Genomic DNA, 16,055 nt, shown 5'->3' with positions numbered 1-16,055 from the left:
TTATTTTGAGTTTCATCCCGCTTTAAGTAATTGAACTGACTCCAACCTCACTGTGATACTTGCTAGCCTAGGTAACATTCATAAATTATCCAGAATATTGTGCCCTCCAACTTTTATTTACAAATGACTAAAAACACAGAACAATTAAGCTTCTGTATTTTGGGATTACTCAGATTTCTTCCTGCTCCAAGAGCAAAGTCCAATTTCTTCTTTCTATTTAATAAAAAGGTAGGTTTCTACCTTTTGTTTGCTTTGAACAATGTCATATAGATTTTTCTGTGTTATATACCTAACACAAGATAAGCAGCGATTAGCATCCACTCGTCACTCCCATAAACTTATCCACAAGGACTCTCTGCCAAAAATAAATTATGTTCCTGTGCTTGCTATCATGGGTATTTAAATGTTAGCATTTACAATTTACAATTAACATTTGTAGCTGTACGGACAATTTATTTTGAGATATTTACAGTTCAGTAAGGGCCTATATTTGATTATAGAATAGTGTTAGATGGAGTGAAATAATTATCAGCTCAACCATTTGGGTACATCTTTTACAAACAAACACAGAACATTTATTGCACTTTTCTCCTGGCGGACTCAAAGCGCCAGAGCAGCAGCCACTAGGACGCGCTCTATAGGCAGTAGCAGTGTTAGGGGGACTTGCCCAAGGTCTCCTACTGAATAGGTGCTGGCTTACTGAACAGGCAGAGCCGAGATTCGAACCCAGGTCTCCCGTGTCAGAGGCAGAGCCCTTAACCGCTACACTATCCAGCCACACAAACTGATCAAATTCCCCCAAGTTATAGTTAGTTTAGATCAGTGGTCTTCAAACTAAGGCCTGTGGGCCGAATGCGGCCCCCCGAGGATTTTTCCAAACCAAAAAAAAACAACAAATCAGAAAAAATGTATTGTAATTCTTTAATTGAAAATAAATCTAAAAAAAGAATTGTATGGTGTGTGGCCACCTCATATCTCACTTTGAATGTTATCCGGTTGTTATGCTAATCCTCTGGCTATGTTTCCTACTTTACTAACCTGGCAGAATTGTCAATACCAGGTATTCTGACTTGCCTAATTTGCACAATTTTTCAAGTTCTAGTATTCAAATAGAGGATCAGAATTACATGCATAGGCCTTGCTGACAAGAGGTCATTAAAAGAGCACCCACATTTATTTTAGAAACTTTAGGACTTAAAGTGAACCTGAGCTCAGAACTTCCTGTCTGCTCTGAAATATATGCAATCACATAATAACCTTTAAAGAAAAAAATTTCTTTGTTATAGCAGATACAAATCCAGCAATAAATCTGCAATGTGTCTACTTCCTGCTATTATGGAAGCAGGCACATTGTTCACACCCCGTGTTTACCAATTAGCTGCTCTGCCATGGCAGAGGAGATTCCTGAGCTGACACAGCTGAGGGATCAAATTACAAAGGTGATTAGTCACAGATGAGTGGGATTAGACAGGCTAAACTCTCTAAATACATACAGGCTGCATTTCTCTATGTTTTCCTTCTGTCCTGTGCAAGGGTTCAGCATCCACTCTAAATATCAATACATATATTCCTATAGTTTTCAACTTTTACTTATAACGTTAATAAGTATACAAGATTTGATTTATAATACCTGAAATATGCTAGATCTACAGAGAAATCCACCTCTTTATCAAGAGTTACAGCCACATAGCGCTAGCAATTTTCACAACAGCATCATTTCAACTATGTAAAGAACACAGCTTAAAGGCGGTAAAAAGTAAAGGAGCATGCACAAAGCCATGCCGGAGACATCTCTTTGCTCTTCTGAACAGTGAATAGATAGAGATCACACATATATGCAGTAATGTGATAACTCACCCAAAACAAGAAGTTGAACACAAACATGGAGTACTTGAGACATTTATTCACCCCAGACATTTTCTATGTTTCTCGGAGCTGCTCTTCTCAGTGACACTGAATCACACAAAGTGAATGTTATGTGCTGTAAAAATGTGGGCATGTAAGTGTAGCACTGAGCTAAATATTAACCATGTTATTTAAAGTATGTCATTTGGAGCTGTCTCTGCCTGCTTCAACGTACTTGATCGTGAAATGCTGCTAGATAAGCTTATCATCTTTCTCGGTTACACATTAGGAATCGGGAATAAGACCACATCTTTATTAGTCATTGTAATGCAAAGCCCACGATTTACCTTGAAAGCATTGTTATAATTTCATGCTGACTTATACGACATGTTTCCATGTATTCTTTTTTTAAATCCTAGAATAAATAATGAAAGGAAACACAGCAAGCCCTGATATGTTTACAGGGGCTTTTACTTGTTATTCACCATGACTGGGCATGGCAAAGGCAGAGGACAGTTTTGGTTTGACCACCCCTGTTGGCTGGGCTGCAGGCTTGCTGGTTAGGAAATGAGGCAATCAGAAACCTCCATGAAGATAAGGGTTTCTATTACAGTTCCCATGATTACTGACACTGTACACTGCCACATGTGTCAGTAGTAGAGATGAGGAAGCAAATTTTTCAAGTTCGGTCTCACAGCCAATCTGACTTAGCAAGATTCTCGGAAGATTGACTGTTAAGTTTGCCATTTGGCTGTGTTGGCGTAAGAATGAGGATTTTCCTTGTAAACTATACTAAATATTATGCCTTATCTACATTAGCTGGCTCTTTTGATCTTTAACTGTTATATTGATTGAAGGGCATGATTTATCATTTTTTTTTTCTCTTCATTTTTGATCCTTTACTTTGATTTATGATTGTTTTGTCTAATCTAATGTGTCAGGTTAGCAAAAAAGATTCATGTGAAGCGATCAAAAGTTCGGAAATCGAAATAGCCAGCCAGCGACAATGGAGTCTGCATTTCCACATTTCTGCTCTATAGAGGCATCCCTGATTTTTATTTGGCCCCATTCAAGCTAACATAGGGATGTATTATACATGCTCAAATAAAATCTCTTTTACATTTTAAACCAGACCAGCGCTAGCAATACTACAATCAGACCGGTGATGGTGATCCTGTTACTAGATTTTATATAGTTGGAAACAGGGCTAAGGAGTCGTTACAAAAATTATCCGACTCCTCAGTTTATAACTCCGACTCCAATTCCAGGTACCAAAAAATTTCTCCGACTCCTCGACTCCACAGCTCTGGTTGAAGAATGCCTGCCCAATTATCAATTGGCATCCTATTGAGGTTGCACGTTGTAAATTGTTCTCAATGGGTCCCCTATTCAATCAACCTTTTCTCCTAAGGTTTCTCCTAGGGGATATTTTTAAATCTTATCAATAAAATGCCTATTAAGGCACCAGCAGGTAAGAAAATAGTCTGAATAATTTTGGCAGTACTTTTCACCTACTTTTAGTACTTTTTCAATTGCAGAGTGCTGAAAAGTTATTTTAAACAGAAGATGAAAGATGATATCCCAGGAGAAAAGCTAGGAGCTGCAATCAAAAGGTGTGAAGGAGATTGCTATAACACCTTACTGATTCAATAACAGAAGTAGCAGTCCGTGACTCAAACCTTTCTCCTAACATTTCTCACAGGAAATGTTTTTCTCCTTATTAAAGGAATACCTTTAATCCCCCAGGAAACAAACATGTGCTCAAAATATGTAAGTAGTTTGAGAGAAAAAAAATCACATATATTTCTTGGAAACGGGGGAAGCCTCAGGGTTATCCTGAGGCTTCCCTCATCTAAGGTAAGTGCCTAACTTTTCCTCAAAAAATTGATTCAGGTACATTTTATTCATACATAAATATTCAGCGTGTCAGAACATTTTAGGATAAAGCACAAGTGAAACCTGAAGATGAATGCCTCATTTTTATTAAAAAAGCAAAAAAAAAAAAAAAAAATGGAGTAGAGGACATACTGAAAAAAATCTACAATGCAAAGTTAGGGCTGGTTGACATTGGCCTAAAAAATGGACGGTTTAGCGGACCGTAACGGAACGGATGAGAACAGATGCGAACGGATCCAATGTTAAATGAAAGATCTGTTCACATTGGTCCATTCAAACAGATCCATTTGGTTAGTTCCTCCACACAGACCGCAAGTTTGGGTCTGCAGCAATGTTTCCAGGTCGACAGATGCATCGCAATGACGGAATGGAGGGCCACGGATGGAAAACTGATGCCTTTAAAAACTGATCCGTTCTATCTGTGCCATTGTGAACTGGGCCATACACAAAGTATATACAGCTAAAAACCAGTATTGTTTGAATACAGATTTTGATATTAATGTTTTTTTTTAACAGGATTAGGAAAACTATGAGGTTTTTAAAATGTTTTAAAAGAGGATAATACATTTAGGTTGATCTGTCGTTTCAAGAGATGAGATGGATTTTAATGCATGAATTCTATTTTATCTATTTACAGACAAAGTTTTCTATTCATATATTTTAGTTCATCTGCTTATAAGTATCTTAGTTGGTCAATTTATGTAAATTTTTGGCCAATAATGTTAGACTGTGATGCACTGAATTATAAAGGGTTAATAATCACAGAACCTGATTTCAGGTAAGAGGTGATCCAGTAACACTGAAACTGGCTCCTGGAGGGGCCAACAATGTGTTTTTCCGTTGGCTGGAGTAACATATGTGTCATAGAGCATTATGGCTGTCAGCAGATTGATGACTCAGATAATAGTTTACACACCTGCATACCTGGTGAAGTAGGTGGAATTGTTGTCTGTTTGTCACTGTAAAATGTTCATTTACCAGCAAGGTGGGTCTGATTACGTTCATAGGCTAACATCCCAACAGGAAGAGATTTTGGCTGAGTGCCCAAAGGAGGGCGTATCAGAGGACAATGGAACTTAGCTTGGAGCCAGTACCAGAGGTGCTACCTGTGTAAGAGAGAACGGTTGTAAGTTGTGCTTCCATTCTGAAGACGCTGCATACGTAAGCTGAGAGACAGAGGCCCATATGCAATTCCCTTTTTCTCCTAAGTTTTCTCCTAGGTGATATTTTCACACTTTGTCATAAAATGCCCTTTGAACCACCAGCAAGCAAGAAAATACTCAAAATAATTTTGATAGTACTTTTAACCAACTTTTAGGTGCTTTTTCAATTGTAAAATGCTTAAAAGTTATTTTAAAGAGATCATGAAAATTATCTCCTAGGTCTTCTAGGAGATAACTTAGGAGGAAAAGGGAATTACATATATGCCAGAGTATTTTTTACTGAAAAGTCCATTGACTGCATTGAATTCACTTAGCAATTCAGGTTAGCCAGAGGTGTGACATTTACCTTCCTGGCGGTAAGCCCGAGCTGCGCGCGGGCTATGCCGCCGGAAGGCACTGCTCAGGCCCCGCTGGGCCGATTTGCATAATTTTTTTTTTTTGCTGCACACAGCTAGCACTTTGCGTGGGGTGGGGTGGATCGGAGTCCCCTTTGACGACACGACGTCGATGACGTCGGTGACGTCATCCCGCCCGTCGCCATGGTGATGGGGGAAGCCCTCCAGGAGATCCCGTTCTTTGAACGGGATTTCCTGATCTCCGATCGCTAGAGGCGATCGGAGGGGCTGGGTGGAAGCTGCTGAGCAGCGGCTATCATGTAGCGAGACCTTGTCTCGCTACATGAAATTTTTTTTTTTTTAAAAACACGGCTTTGCTGCCCCCTGGCAGATTTTGATAAACCGCCAGGAGGGTTAAAGGGCCACACAATCCTTGCAATTTATTAAAGGATGGATTCATTGGGGGTTATTCACTAAAAAAAAGTGGTAACGTTTCAGTGTGCTTGCAGAGCACAGTCATTTAAACAGTGTTTAAGCAAGCAGTATAGCATGCACAGCCCATATAGCACAACTTGCCATGTGCACTATAGAAGCAACCCATGCATTGTATACATAACACAAGTTGTGAGATGTGGACACTGCACTCTACCCTACTTGTGTGGACACTGGTAAAAATGTCATGTGCTGTTTGCGCACTTCAACTTTACCGCTGTTTAGTGAATATACTATTTATTTGCCATTGTAACACTTGATGGCTAAAGTATTGGGAAGAACTTATCTAATTTGTGGATGTATATGACTGCACATTCTACTTGTGGATTGATCAGTGTGTGTTGCTTTTAGCAAAGATACAGTTTAGAATTAATCGTTGAAGTACCAAGGCCTAGCTGAATGTTTCCCAATCCCATGAAAAGGTAATCTTTTTCAGCAACATATAATAAGTAACTGGGCAGAAAACCTGTTATCATAGAAACAAAAAAGTTAGATACTTACCTCAGTAGGGGAAAGGTTCTGGATGCACTAGACTTTAGAGCATTCAGAAGCTCCTCCTTACTGAGGTAAGTATCTAATATTTTTTTCAGAGTCTAGAGGCTTCCCAGATCCTTGACCCCTCCACATTCCCATGACCATCTTCGTCTTAGTGGCCACACTCTCCCCTGTGTATGATCACAGCCACACTGCGCAGGCACAATTGGGTTTGTATCTGCGCAGTAGCACAGAGCCACTAACTCTGTGCTACTGGGCAGGTGCAGGCCATACTTTGGGCCTGTGCAGTGTGGCCATGCTTATACACGAAGGGGAGTGCGGCCAAAATACATTTTTGACATTAATGTTGAAGATTGTTTAGAGGGAGTCCCAACACAGAACAGGAGGCTTACCCCTAATGAGATAAGTACCTAACTTTGTTTTATTACCTTGACTACAGGTACCCTCTATGCTCTAGAGCAGGGGTGTCACACTCAATCACATAAGGGGCCTAAATCTAAGTTGCAAGGCCAAATTGTTTATTAAGATTTATGTAACAATGGGTGTCAGCAAGTAACAGAGTTCTGATTATTAGGTGATCTGCAGTATCACCTATAATACAGATATATACCTGATTATATGGTGATCTGCAGAATCACCAATAATACAAGCATATCAGACAACTGATGTGATAGCTAAAGTACAGGTAGGTGATTGGTGCAACAGTAGTACTGATAGATATCAGAGTCACCTCACCAGAGGAGCTGGTGGGCACTAAAGTACAATGAGCTCCTCACCAGTGACAAGGGCTCACTGGTGAGAGTAAAGTGGTCAGACAAATCGGGTTGGCAACAGACAGGCAGATAAAGTACAGAATCAGGAGGCAGAGGCAGAAAGATAAACAGGCAGAGTCGGCAACTAGATCAGATGGGCAAAAGTACAGAAGCGTTGAGCAAAAGAGTAGTCAGAACGAGCCAGAGTCAAACACAGATAATAATACAGTTTTCAATGAATTATAATTATAGCTATCAAAGGTCTGAGCGCTAACACAAAGTATTCGCAACAGCAGACACTTGTGAGTGAACCTGCTGTGCTTAAGTACGCTGAGGCATCCCCGAGGCACGCCCCTAGAGTTCAGCCAATCAGCGGTGACGAGCGTGCCCTCTGACGTCAGCCGACCCGCAGGTCAGCTGACTCGCCCCCTCCCTGCATAAAGGTCCTGTCTATGAGCGCGCGCACGCGCTAATGCGACCCTATGTGCCCCAGAGATGCCCGTCCTCGGTACGCGAGCCGCCCGAGGTGCGGGAACACTTACAGGCTGAGAGGCAGAGGCAGTTGCGGCGGTAGCGCTGTTCGCCGCAGCTGCCTCGCTGCTATTCATTACAATTTAACATTTATTGAACACTCTCAAACAGACATTTTAGCTTCAGCTGTAGGTTTAGTACACATTTCCTCCTGTGATTGGGGTTTGCCTTTTAATGGACAAGTTGATATTTTTTATAAAGGCTATATTTAGCATACTTAGCTTCATGTTTGGCGTAAAATGCTGATATACATAGTAATCCTTCACCACTGACCCTAGCTCATAATACAAAATACATACCTGTTTGTCTTCTTGAAGCACAGACATGTATTTGTTTTCTCATGTTTCATTAAATTGCCATTCTTCAGTATCCTATGTGTACACCACTTTGTATTGGTCTTTCACGTGGAATTCCAATAAAATTGATTCATGTTTGTGGCAGTAATGTGACAAAATGTGGAGAACTTCAAGTGGGCCGAATACTTTTGCAAGCCACTGTATAGTAGCATTTTATCATAGCTTTAAAAATAATCCCCTTAAGTGGGTGAGGCAATATATTCAGTCATAATCAGGAGTTTGATGTGGTAAATGTTCCCCAGGCATATTACTATCATATGATGTGTTCTCAGCATAAACACAACAAAACAATCACCCAGTAAAACACCACAACACTCCATATATTTTCACATATAAAATGGCGAGTTACAATGAGAGCGCAACATTTTAATTTCCTCTTATATTCGAGGTGTATAAAACAGCAACATTTCTGAAGAATGTGATTTGCTGGTATTTTATGATTAATCACAAAGGCTTAAAATTGTCCCTGTTTTATTATTTTAATAGCTGACAGGAAAGGTTAATGTGCTCATGGATGAAACAATCTAGTGTCCATTGCTGAACTAATAACCTTTAAAGAGAAATATACTCTATAAAGTAGTAAGGTTCATTTTCCTTTAATTGAGCAGTGAAACATATGGGCATCATTTATGACATGCTGGGAATATAGCAATAAAAATAATTGCTAAACATCTGGCTTACTTATAAATGATCTTGGTAAAATCTAGTAGCAGAAAATACCAAACTGTCATTAGAGATGGCCCGAACGGTTTGCCGGTGAACGGCTCCCGGTAAACTTCCAAGGTTCGCGATTGCGGAGAACCGCAAACTTTTCCGGAAGTTCGGTTCGCCCCCATAGTGTATCATGAGGGTCAACTTTGACCCTCTACATCACAGTCAGCAGGAACATTGTAGCCAAATAGGCTACACTCCCTCCTGGAGCCCCACCCCCCATATAAAAGGCAGGCAGCGTCAGGCATTGGACTCACTCGTGTGCCTGCAGTAAGTAGAGAAGGCATAGCTGCTGCAGACTATCATAGGGAAAGCTAAGTTAGGCTCTTGTAGGCTTGTTAGCTTGCTCCTGGCTGATTGTTATTGCTAAAAAAGCACCCCTCAACAGCTCTTTTGAGAGGTAATCTTGTTCTTGTGATCTATTTTTTTTTTGTGTGTGTCCCACTGACACTTGTGTTGCATAGACAGCCTTGGTAATGCCTACTGTGTGTGCCACTGCCAGGCCCAGCACATTCAGTGACTACCTGTGTGTGTGACAGGTGCACATTGTAATACCCATCACTGCATATACCTACTACCTGTTGTTCACTTCAGTGCACCCACCTACCTACATGAGCGCACGCAGTGTCACTGTGCCTGTCCGGTACCTGTGTGTGTGACAGGTGCACATTGTAATTATTATTATTATTATAATTTTTATTTATATAGCGCCAACATATTCCGCAGCACTTTACAAAGCACAATAAGACGACAAGGGGAACATAGATACAACTAACAAATGTACAGCAGAGTTCCAAGCAGCACAAATATTGTTACAAAAACAATAACATTAGGAGGATGACCCTGCCCTTGTGAGCTTACAATCTAATGGGTAGTGGGGGGGACACTAGGTAAGGGGGTGGAGGATGGATGAGGAAGTGACCCTTTGCCTCTGATTACATTGTGGCAGATAAGTAAATAAGGGCTATAGAATGTTATAAGCTCGTCTGAAAAGGTGTGTTTTATACCCATCACTGCATATACCTACTACCAGTTGTTCACTTCAGTGCACCCACCTACCTACGTGAGCGCACGCAGTGGCACTGTGCCTGTCCGGTACCTGTCTGTGTGTGACAGGTGCACATTGTAATTCTCATCACTGCATATACCTACTACCTGTTGTTCATTTCAGTGCACCCACCTAACTATGTGAGCGCACGCAGTGTCACTGTGCCTGTCCGGTACCTGTCTGTGTGTGACAGGTGCACATTGTAATTCTCATCACTGCATATACCTACTACCTGTTGTTCATTTCAGTGCACCCACCTAACTATGTGAGCGCACGCAGTGTCACTGTGCCTGTCCGGTACCTGTCTGTGTGTGACAGGTGCACATTGTAATACTCATCACTGCATATACCTACTACCTGTTGTTCACTTCAGTGCATCCACCTACCTACGTGAGCACATGCAGTGTCACTGTGCCTGTCCGGTACCTGTCTGTGTGTGACAGGTGCACATTGCAATACCCATCACTGCATATACCTACTACCTGTTGTTCACTTCAGTGCACCCACCTACCTACGTGAGCAGGGGCGTATCTTGGTAATAAAGCGCCTATGGCAAACACTGAAATTGCGCCCCCCTTCTCTGTCAGTTCTGTATCAATAAATATATAATAATATTAATAATAATAAGGTAGGACACTATACTATGACTATGGTAGGATTAGATTGGGACAATCAGTGACATTACTTGGTACTCTGTAAAGTGCTGCAGAAGACGTTACTGCTACATAAATACATTGGCAAATGGTGAAATAAAGTGATGGTGAACAGAGAGAACGGGCAGAGATTGTTGCCAGAGAAAGCAAAACAGAACACGCGGTCCGAGATATACTGGGAGAGACAGCAAGAGAGGAGGAAAGAAAGTGATAGAGCAGTGGGCAGAGAGGGAACGCCAGAGATAGTACTGTATTACATTGTTATATATAATAGTGCAAATTTTATGATAATCATTCTCCAAGTATATCTGCAAATGTCCATCTCTAGATTACAATAGTGCTGTTTATACAGCCCCCTCTGCCCTCTAACACCTCCTCTAACACCACATCCTTTACACTGAAGCAAAGCCTGCACCCACAGTTACTGCTGATCAAACATCTTTCCCTCTTGTGAGTGTCAGAGTGCAGTCAGTAGACAGCAATAACAGACAGGCAGGGTGGGGGTGTCACACAGACAGCAATAACAGACAGGGGGGTCACACAGACAGCAATAACAGACAGGGGGGTCACACAGACAGCAATAACAGACAGGAGGGGTCACACAGACAGCAATAACAGACAGGAGGGGTCACACAGACAGCAATAACAGACAGGAGGGGTCACACAGACAGCAATAACAGACAGGAGGGGTCACACAGACAGTAATAACAGACAAGAGGGGTCACACAGACAGCAATAACAGACAAGAGGGGTCACACAGACAGCAATAACAGACAAGAGGGGTCACACAGACAGCAATAACAGACAAGAGGGGTCACACAGACAGCAATAACAGACAGGAGAGGTCACACAGACAGCAATAACAGACAGAAGGGGTCACACAGACAGCAATAACAGACAGGGGGGTCACACAGACAGCAATAACAGACAGGGGGGTCACGCAGACAGCAATAACGGACAGGGGGGTCACACAGACAGCAATAACGGACAAGGGGGTCACACAGACAGCAATAACGGACAGGGGGGGTCACACAGACAGCAATAACGGACAGGGGGGTCACACAGACAGCAATAACGGACAGGGGGGTCACACAGACAGCAATAACGGACAGGGGGGTCACACAGACAGCAATAACGGACAGGGGGGTCACGCAGACAGCAATAACGGACAGGGGGGTCACGCAGACAGCAATAACGGACAGGGGGGTCACGCAGACAGCAATAACGGACAGGGGGGTCACGCAGACACCAATAACGGACAGGGGGGTCACGCAGACACCAATAACGGACAGGGGGGTCACGCAGACACCAATAACGGACAGGGGGGTCACGCAGACACCAATAACGGACAGGGGGTCACACAGAAAGCAATAACGGACAGGGGTGGTCACACAGACAGCAATAACGGACAGGGAGATCACGCAGACAGCAATAACGGACAGGGGGTTCACACAGACAGCAATAACAGGCAGGGGGTCACAGACAGACAGCAAAAACAGACAGGGGGGTCACACAGACAACAATAACAGACAGGGGGTCACAGACAGACAGCAATAACAGACAGGGAGTTACAGACAGACTGCAATAACAGACAAGAGGAGGGGGGGGGTACACACAGCAATAGCAGATAGCGAGGCTCGCATTGCAGGGAAGCCTGTCACATTGCACATGCCTCACAGGGAAGCTAAACAAACTCTGCGAGCAGAGTCAGTTCTTCATATAGAGCTCCCTTCCTCCTGTGCAGACCTAATCTACATACCTTTCATGCCACAATGACTGTCCTCCCCATCCTGCAGAGTCTGAGGGAGAGGATCAGTCCCAGTTACCATGTCTTTGGGTCTCGTGCAGTTCCAGCCCCACCATCCTTAGCGTGCTTCCCCCTCTCTTTCAGAGACGTCAGAGCTCAGTGCACTATCGCCTGGAGCTCCCCCTAGTGGCGCCTCCTCTCTTATCGCTCTTCTGGACAGAATGAGCAGCTGTGACTGTGTCTCCGTAATAGGGACACACACCAAGCAGCTACGGCTGCACAACATGGGTGCAGGCATGGCGCCCATGCTGCAGGGGGCGCCCATAGCTCTAGCCATGCATGCATCCCTCTACATACGCCTCTGTACGTGAGAGCACGCAGTGTCACTGTGCCTGTCCTGTACCTGTCTGTGTGTGACAGGTGCACATTGTAATACCCATCACTGCATATACATACTACCTGTTGTTCACTTCAATGCACCTACCTACCTACGTGAGCGCACGCAGTGTCACTGTGCCTGTCCGGTACCTGTCTGTTTGTGACAGGTGCACATTGTAATACCCATCGCTGCATATACCTACTACCTGTTCACAGTAGGATAGGTCACGGCCCTGGAACCACTTCAGGAAGAATATTTCTTACGTTGCCGGTGCTGCGCCTCGCTCAGGTCACCCCCCTGAGAGTCAAGTCATGCAAACAGTGAAGAGGCGGCACACAAATGGCTTGCTATTTAAAGCATGTATTGACGGTGGAGCAACACTACATGTTACGAACCCTCACGGTTCTTCATCAGGTGTACAATGAAACCAATTACAACACACACATTTATACCAGCTCAAAACCACACCCCTTTGCTAGGGGGCGTGGTGGTCATTAACTAGACACTGGCCACACCTTACTATCACAGTTGCAAACTCATTACATAGACTCATCAATTCTTTAAGTTCATAAATAGATCTAATATAAATACATATGAATAATACATAATTACCCAAACTACAAAGTTTAATTCATATCATTGTTTCTAAGAATAATATCACAATAATTTGTATAGTGCCTTTAGTAATGATGCCTTTTACATTGCTTTTTATATTGCCTTCTGCAATCGGGCTATGCAATGTTAGCGGTGTAATTAACAATGGAAGTGAGTGGTAGTGACTATTGTTACATTCTTCACCTTTCTTTTTTTAGGTCAGAGTTCACGGGTAGCCCTAGTGGAGTGCCCTAGGATTACGGTCAGTTATAATGTTTATTAGATGGGTAGCCCTATCTGGAGTGCCCTTATTGTGATATTGTTCTTAGAAATAATGATATGAATTAAACTTTGTAGTTTGGGTAATTATGTATTATTCATATGTATTTATATTAGATCTATTTATGAACTTAAAGAATTGATGAGTCTATGTAATGAGTTTGCAACTGTGATAGTAAGGTGTGGCCAGTGTCTAGTTAATGACCACCACGCCCCCTAGCAAAGGGGTGTGGTTTTGAGCTGGTATAAATGTGCGTGTTGTAATTGTTTTCATTGTACACCTGATGAAGAACCGTGAGGGTTCGTAACATGTAGTGTTGCTCCACCGTCAATACTTACTACCTGTTGTTCACTTCAGTCAGTGCACCCACCTACCTACGTGAGCGCACGCAGTGTGATATACCACTCCATGCATACCTGTTAACTGCACCTGTGTGACTGCACATTGTATTACTCAAGTCAGTGCATACCTTTCACTTCATCCCCCCCGATATGGACAAAACAGACAAAACAGGTAGAGGCAGAGGTAGAGGCAGACCCAGAGGAAGGCCACCCGGCAGGTCTGTGCGAGGTCGTGGTGATGTGATTTTGTGCGACCCTGGACCAAAGTACAGTGCTTAGAAGAAGGCACGTCTCATCAACTCCCAAGATTGTCAGGACGTGGTTGACTATTTAACACAGAGCACCTCATCTTCCGCAGCCATCAGCGCTACTCCAAGTACCACACCCACTACATTTGACAGTCCGCAGGAGTTATTTGGTGGGGAAATCACTGATGCACAGCCATTATTGGTACAACCAGATGAAGGCGCTAAGCAAGTTACACCAACTCATATGTCTGAGTTAGGCGACACTATGGACGTAACGTGTGCGGAGGAGGATGATGAAGTACCTGCTGTTGGTGCAGTTTTGGAGGTGTCTGAGGCAAGCGAAGTTGGGCAGGATGATTATGATGATGATGATGATGATAAGGATCCCACGTATGTTCCCAATAGAGGAGATGAACAGGGGGACAGTTCTGAGGGGAAGTCAGAGAGGAGTAGGAGGAGACGAGTTCCTGAAAGAACAGTGTCTTGGATGTGGATATGGCATGCTGCCTGCATGCAGTTTAACACATCTTGTATGCAACCTTGCTGAGATTAGGGCTAGATGCCGGCGTATGTCTGTTTGTGTGGTTTGTGATCTGAGCGTTATGGTGTGATGGGGTGGCCATCCCATGTAATTTTAACATGCTTTTTTTAACATTTTGGAATAATAAACTTTAACCTCCTTGCCGGTTATCCCGAGCTCAGCTCGGGGTAACCTGCGCAGGAGGATTTATCAGGCCCCGCTGGGCCGATTTGCATAATTTTTTTTTGTTACATGCAGCTAGCATCCGCCCCGTCGCCATGGCGACCGGGGAAGCCCAGCAGGAAATCCCATTCTGAACGGGATTTCCTGCTTACTCTGATCGCCGGAGCCCTGGGCTCGCTACATGATTGAAAAAAAACAAATTAAAAAAAAGTGCTGCCCTGTTAATAGTTATTTTGGAAATTGTTTATTTTGATCATTGGGTGTGCATGCCCTGCCATTTATTTTTATCACTGCCACAATCTTGATTAGTAGAGTTCCTGAAAGAAGCAGGGGGAGCTCGTCGTCAGAAACAGCTGGTGGCAGTGTCTGGCGCCATGTATCGTCACCTATGTACAGCCAGCCAACATGCCCTTCAATGTCAGCTGCTGATGCCACCATAGTGCCATCACCCCAGGGGGGCTCAGCAGTTTGGAAATGTTTTAATGTGTCTGCTTCAGATAGGAGCAATGCCATCTGTTCTCTCTGCCTCCAAAAATTGAGCCGTGGAAAGGCCAACACCCACGTAGGGACAAGTGCCTTACGAAGGCACACGGAGAAAAGGCACAAACTGCAATTGGAAGAGCACCTGAGCAAAAGCAGCACACAAAATAAAATCCACCCTCCTTCTACTCTTCCTCCTTCAGGTGCATCATCTTCAGCCGCTTTCTCCCTTGCATCTTCACAGCCACCCTCCTCCACTCCGCCTCTGACTTTGAGCAGTTCCTGCTCCTCTGCCCACAGCAGCCAGGTCTGTGAAGGAAATCTTTGAGCGGAAGAAGCCAATTTCTGCCAGTCACCCCCTTGCCCGGCATCTGACAGCTGGCTTGGCGGAACTGTTAGCACGCCAGCTGTTACCATACCAGCTGGTGGACTCTGAGGCCTTCCGTAAATTCGTGGCCATTGGGACACCGCAGTGGAAGATACCAGGCCGCAATTATTTCTCTAAAAAGGCGATACCCAAACTATACCATGAAGTTGAGAGGCAAGTGGTGCCATCTCTGGCACACAGCGTTGGGTCAAGGGTCCACCTGACCACGGATGCCTGGTCTGCCAAGCACAGTCAGGGTAGGTACATTACTTACACAGCCCATTGGGTCAACCTGGTGACCACTGACAAGCAGGGAGTACGTGGCTGTGCAGCGGACCAACTTATGACACCTCCACGGCTTGCAGGCAGTCCTCCTGCCACCTCCTCTCCTCCTGCTACATCCTCTTCGCTCCTCCTTGCATCCTCCTCCTCCTTGGCTGAGTGGCAGTTCAACTCTACTGGTGCTGCGATCTCCTCTCCAACTACACAGCCCCAGCTCCCCAGGGCCTATGCTGCATGCCAGGTACAACGGTGTCACGCCATCTTAGATATGTCTTGCCTCAAAGCGGAGAGTCACACTGGAGCAGCTCTCCTGGCTACTCTTAACAAACAGGTGGATCAGTGGCTGACCCCGCACCA

At 43.9% G+C, this 16,055-nt stretch overlaps 1 protein-coding gene across 1 annotated transcript in view; it reads right to left on the bottom strand.

Moving 5' to 3' along the window:
- Positions 1 to 2,066, bottom strand: part of TSPAN8 (tetraspanin 8) — a 52,663-nt gene extending 50,597 nt beyond the window's left edge. Inside the window, exon 1 of the mRNA XM_068272750.1 lies at positions 1,858 to 2,066. Coding sequence (XP_068128851.1) covers positions 1,858 to 1,917 — 60 coding nt within the window. The 5' untranslated portion in view covers positions 1,918 to 2,066. The remainder of the gene's footprint in view (positions 1 to 1,857) is intronic.
- Between the last annotated feature and the right edge of the window lie 13,989 nt (positions 2,067 to 16,055).

This window comes from Hyperolius riggenbachi, chromosome 3, assembly GCF_040937935.1.
Source record: "Hyperolius riggenbachi isolate aHypRig1 chromosome 3, aHypRig1.pri, whole genome shotgun sequence".
Lineage (NCBI taxonomy): Eukaryota > Metazoa > Chordata > Amphibia > Anura > Hyperoliidae > Hyperolius > Hyperolius riggenbachi.
This window is presented reverse-complemented; position numbering and strand designations above follow the sequence as displayed.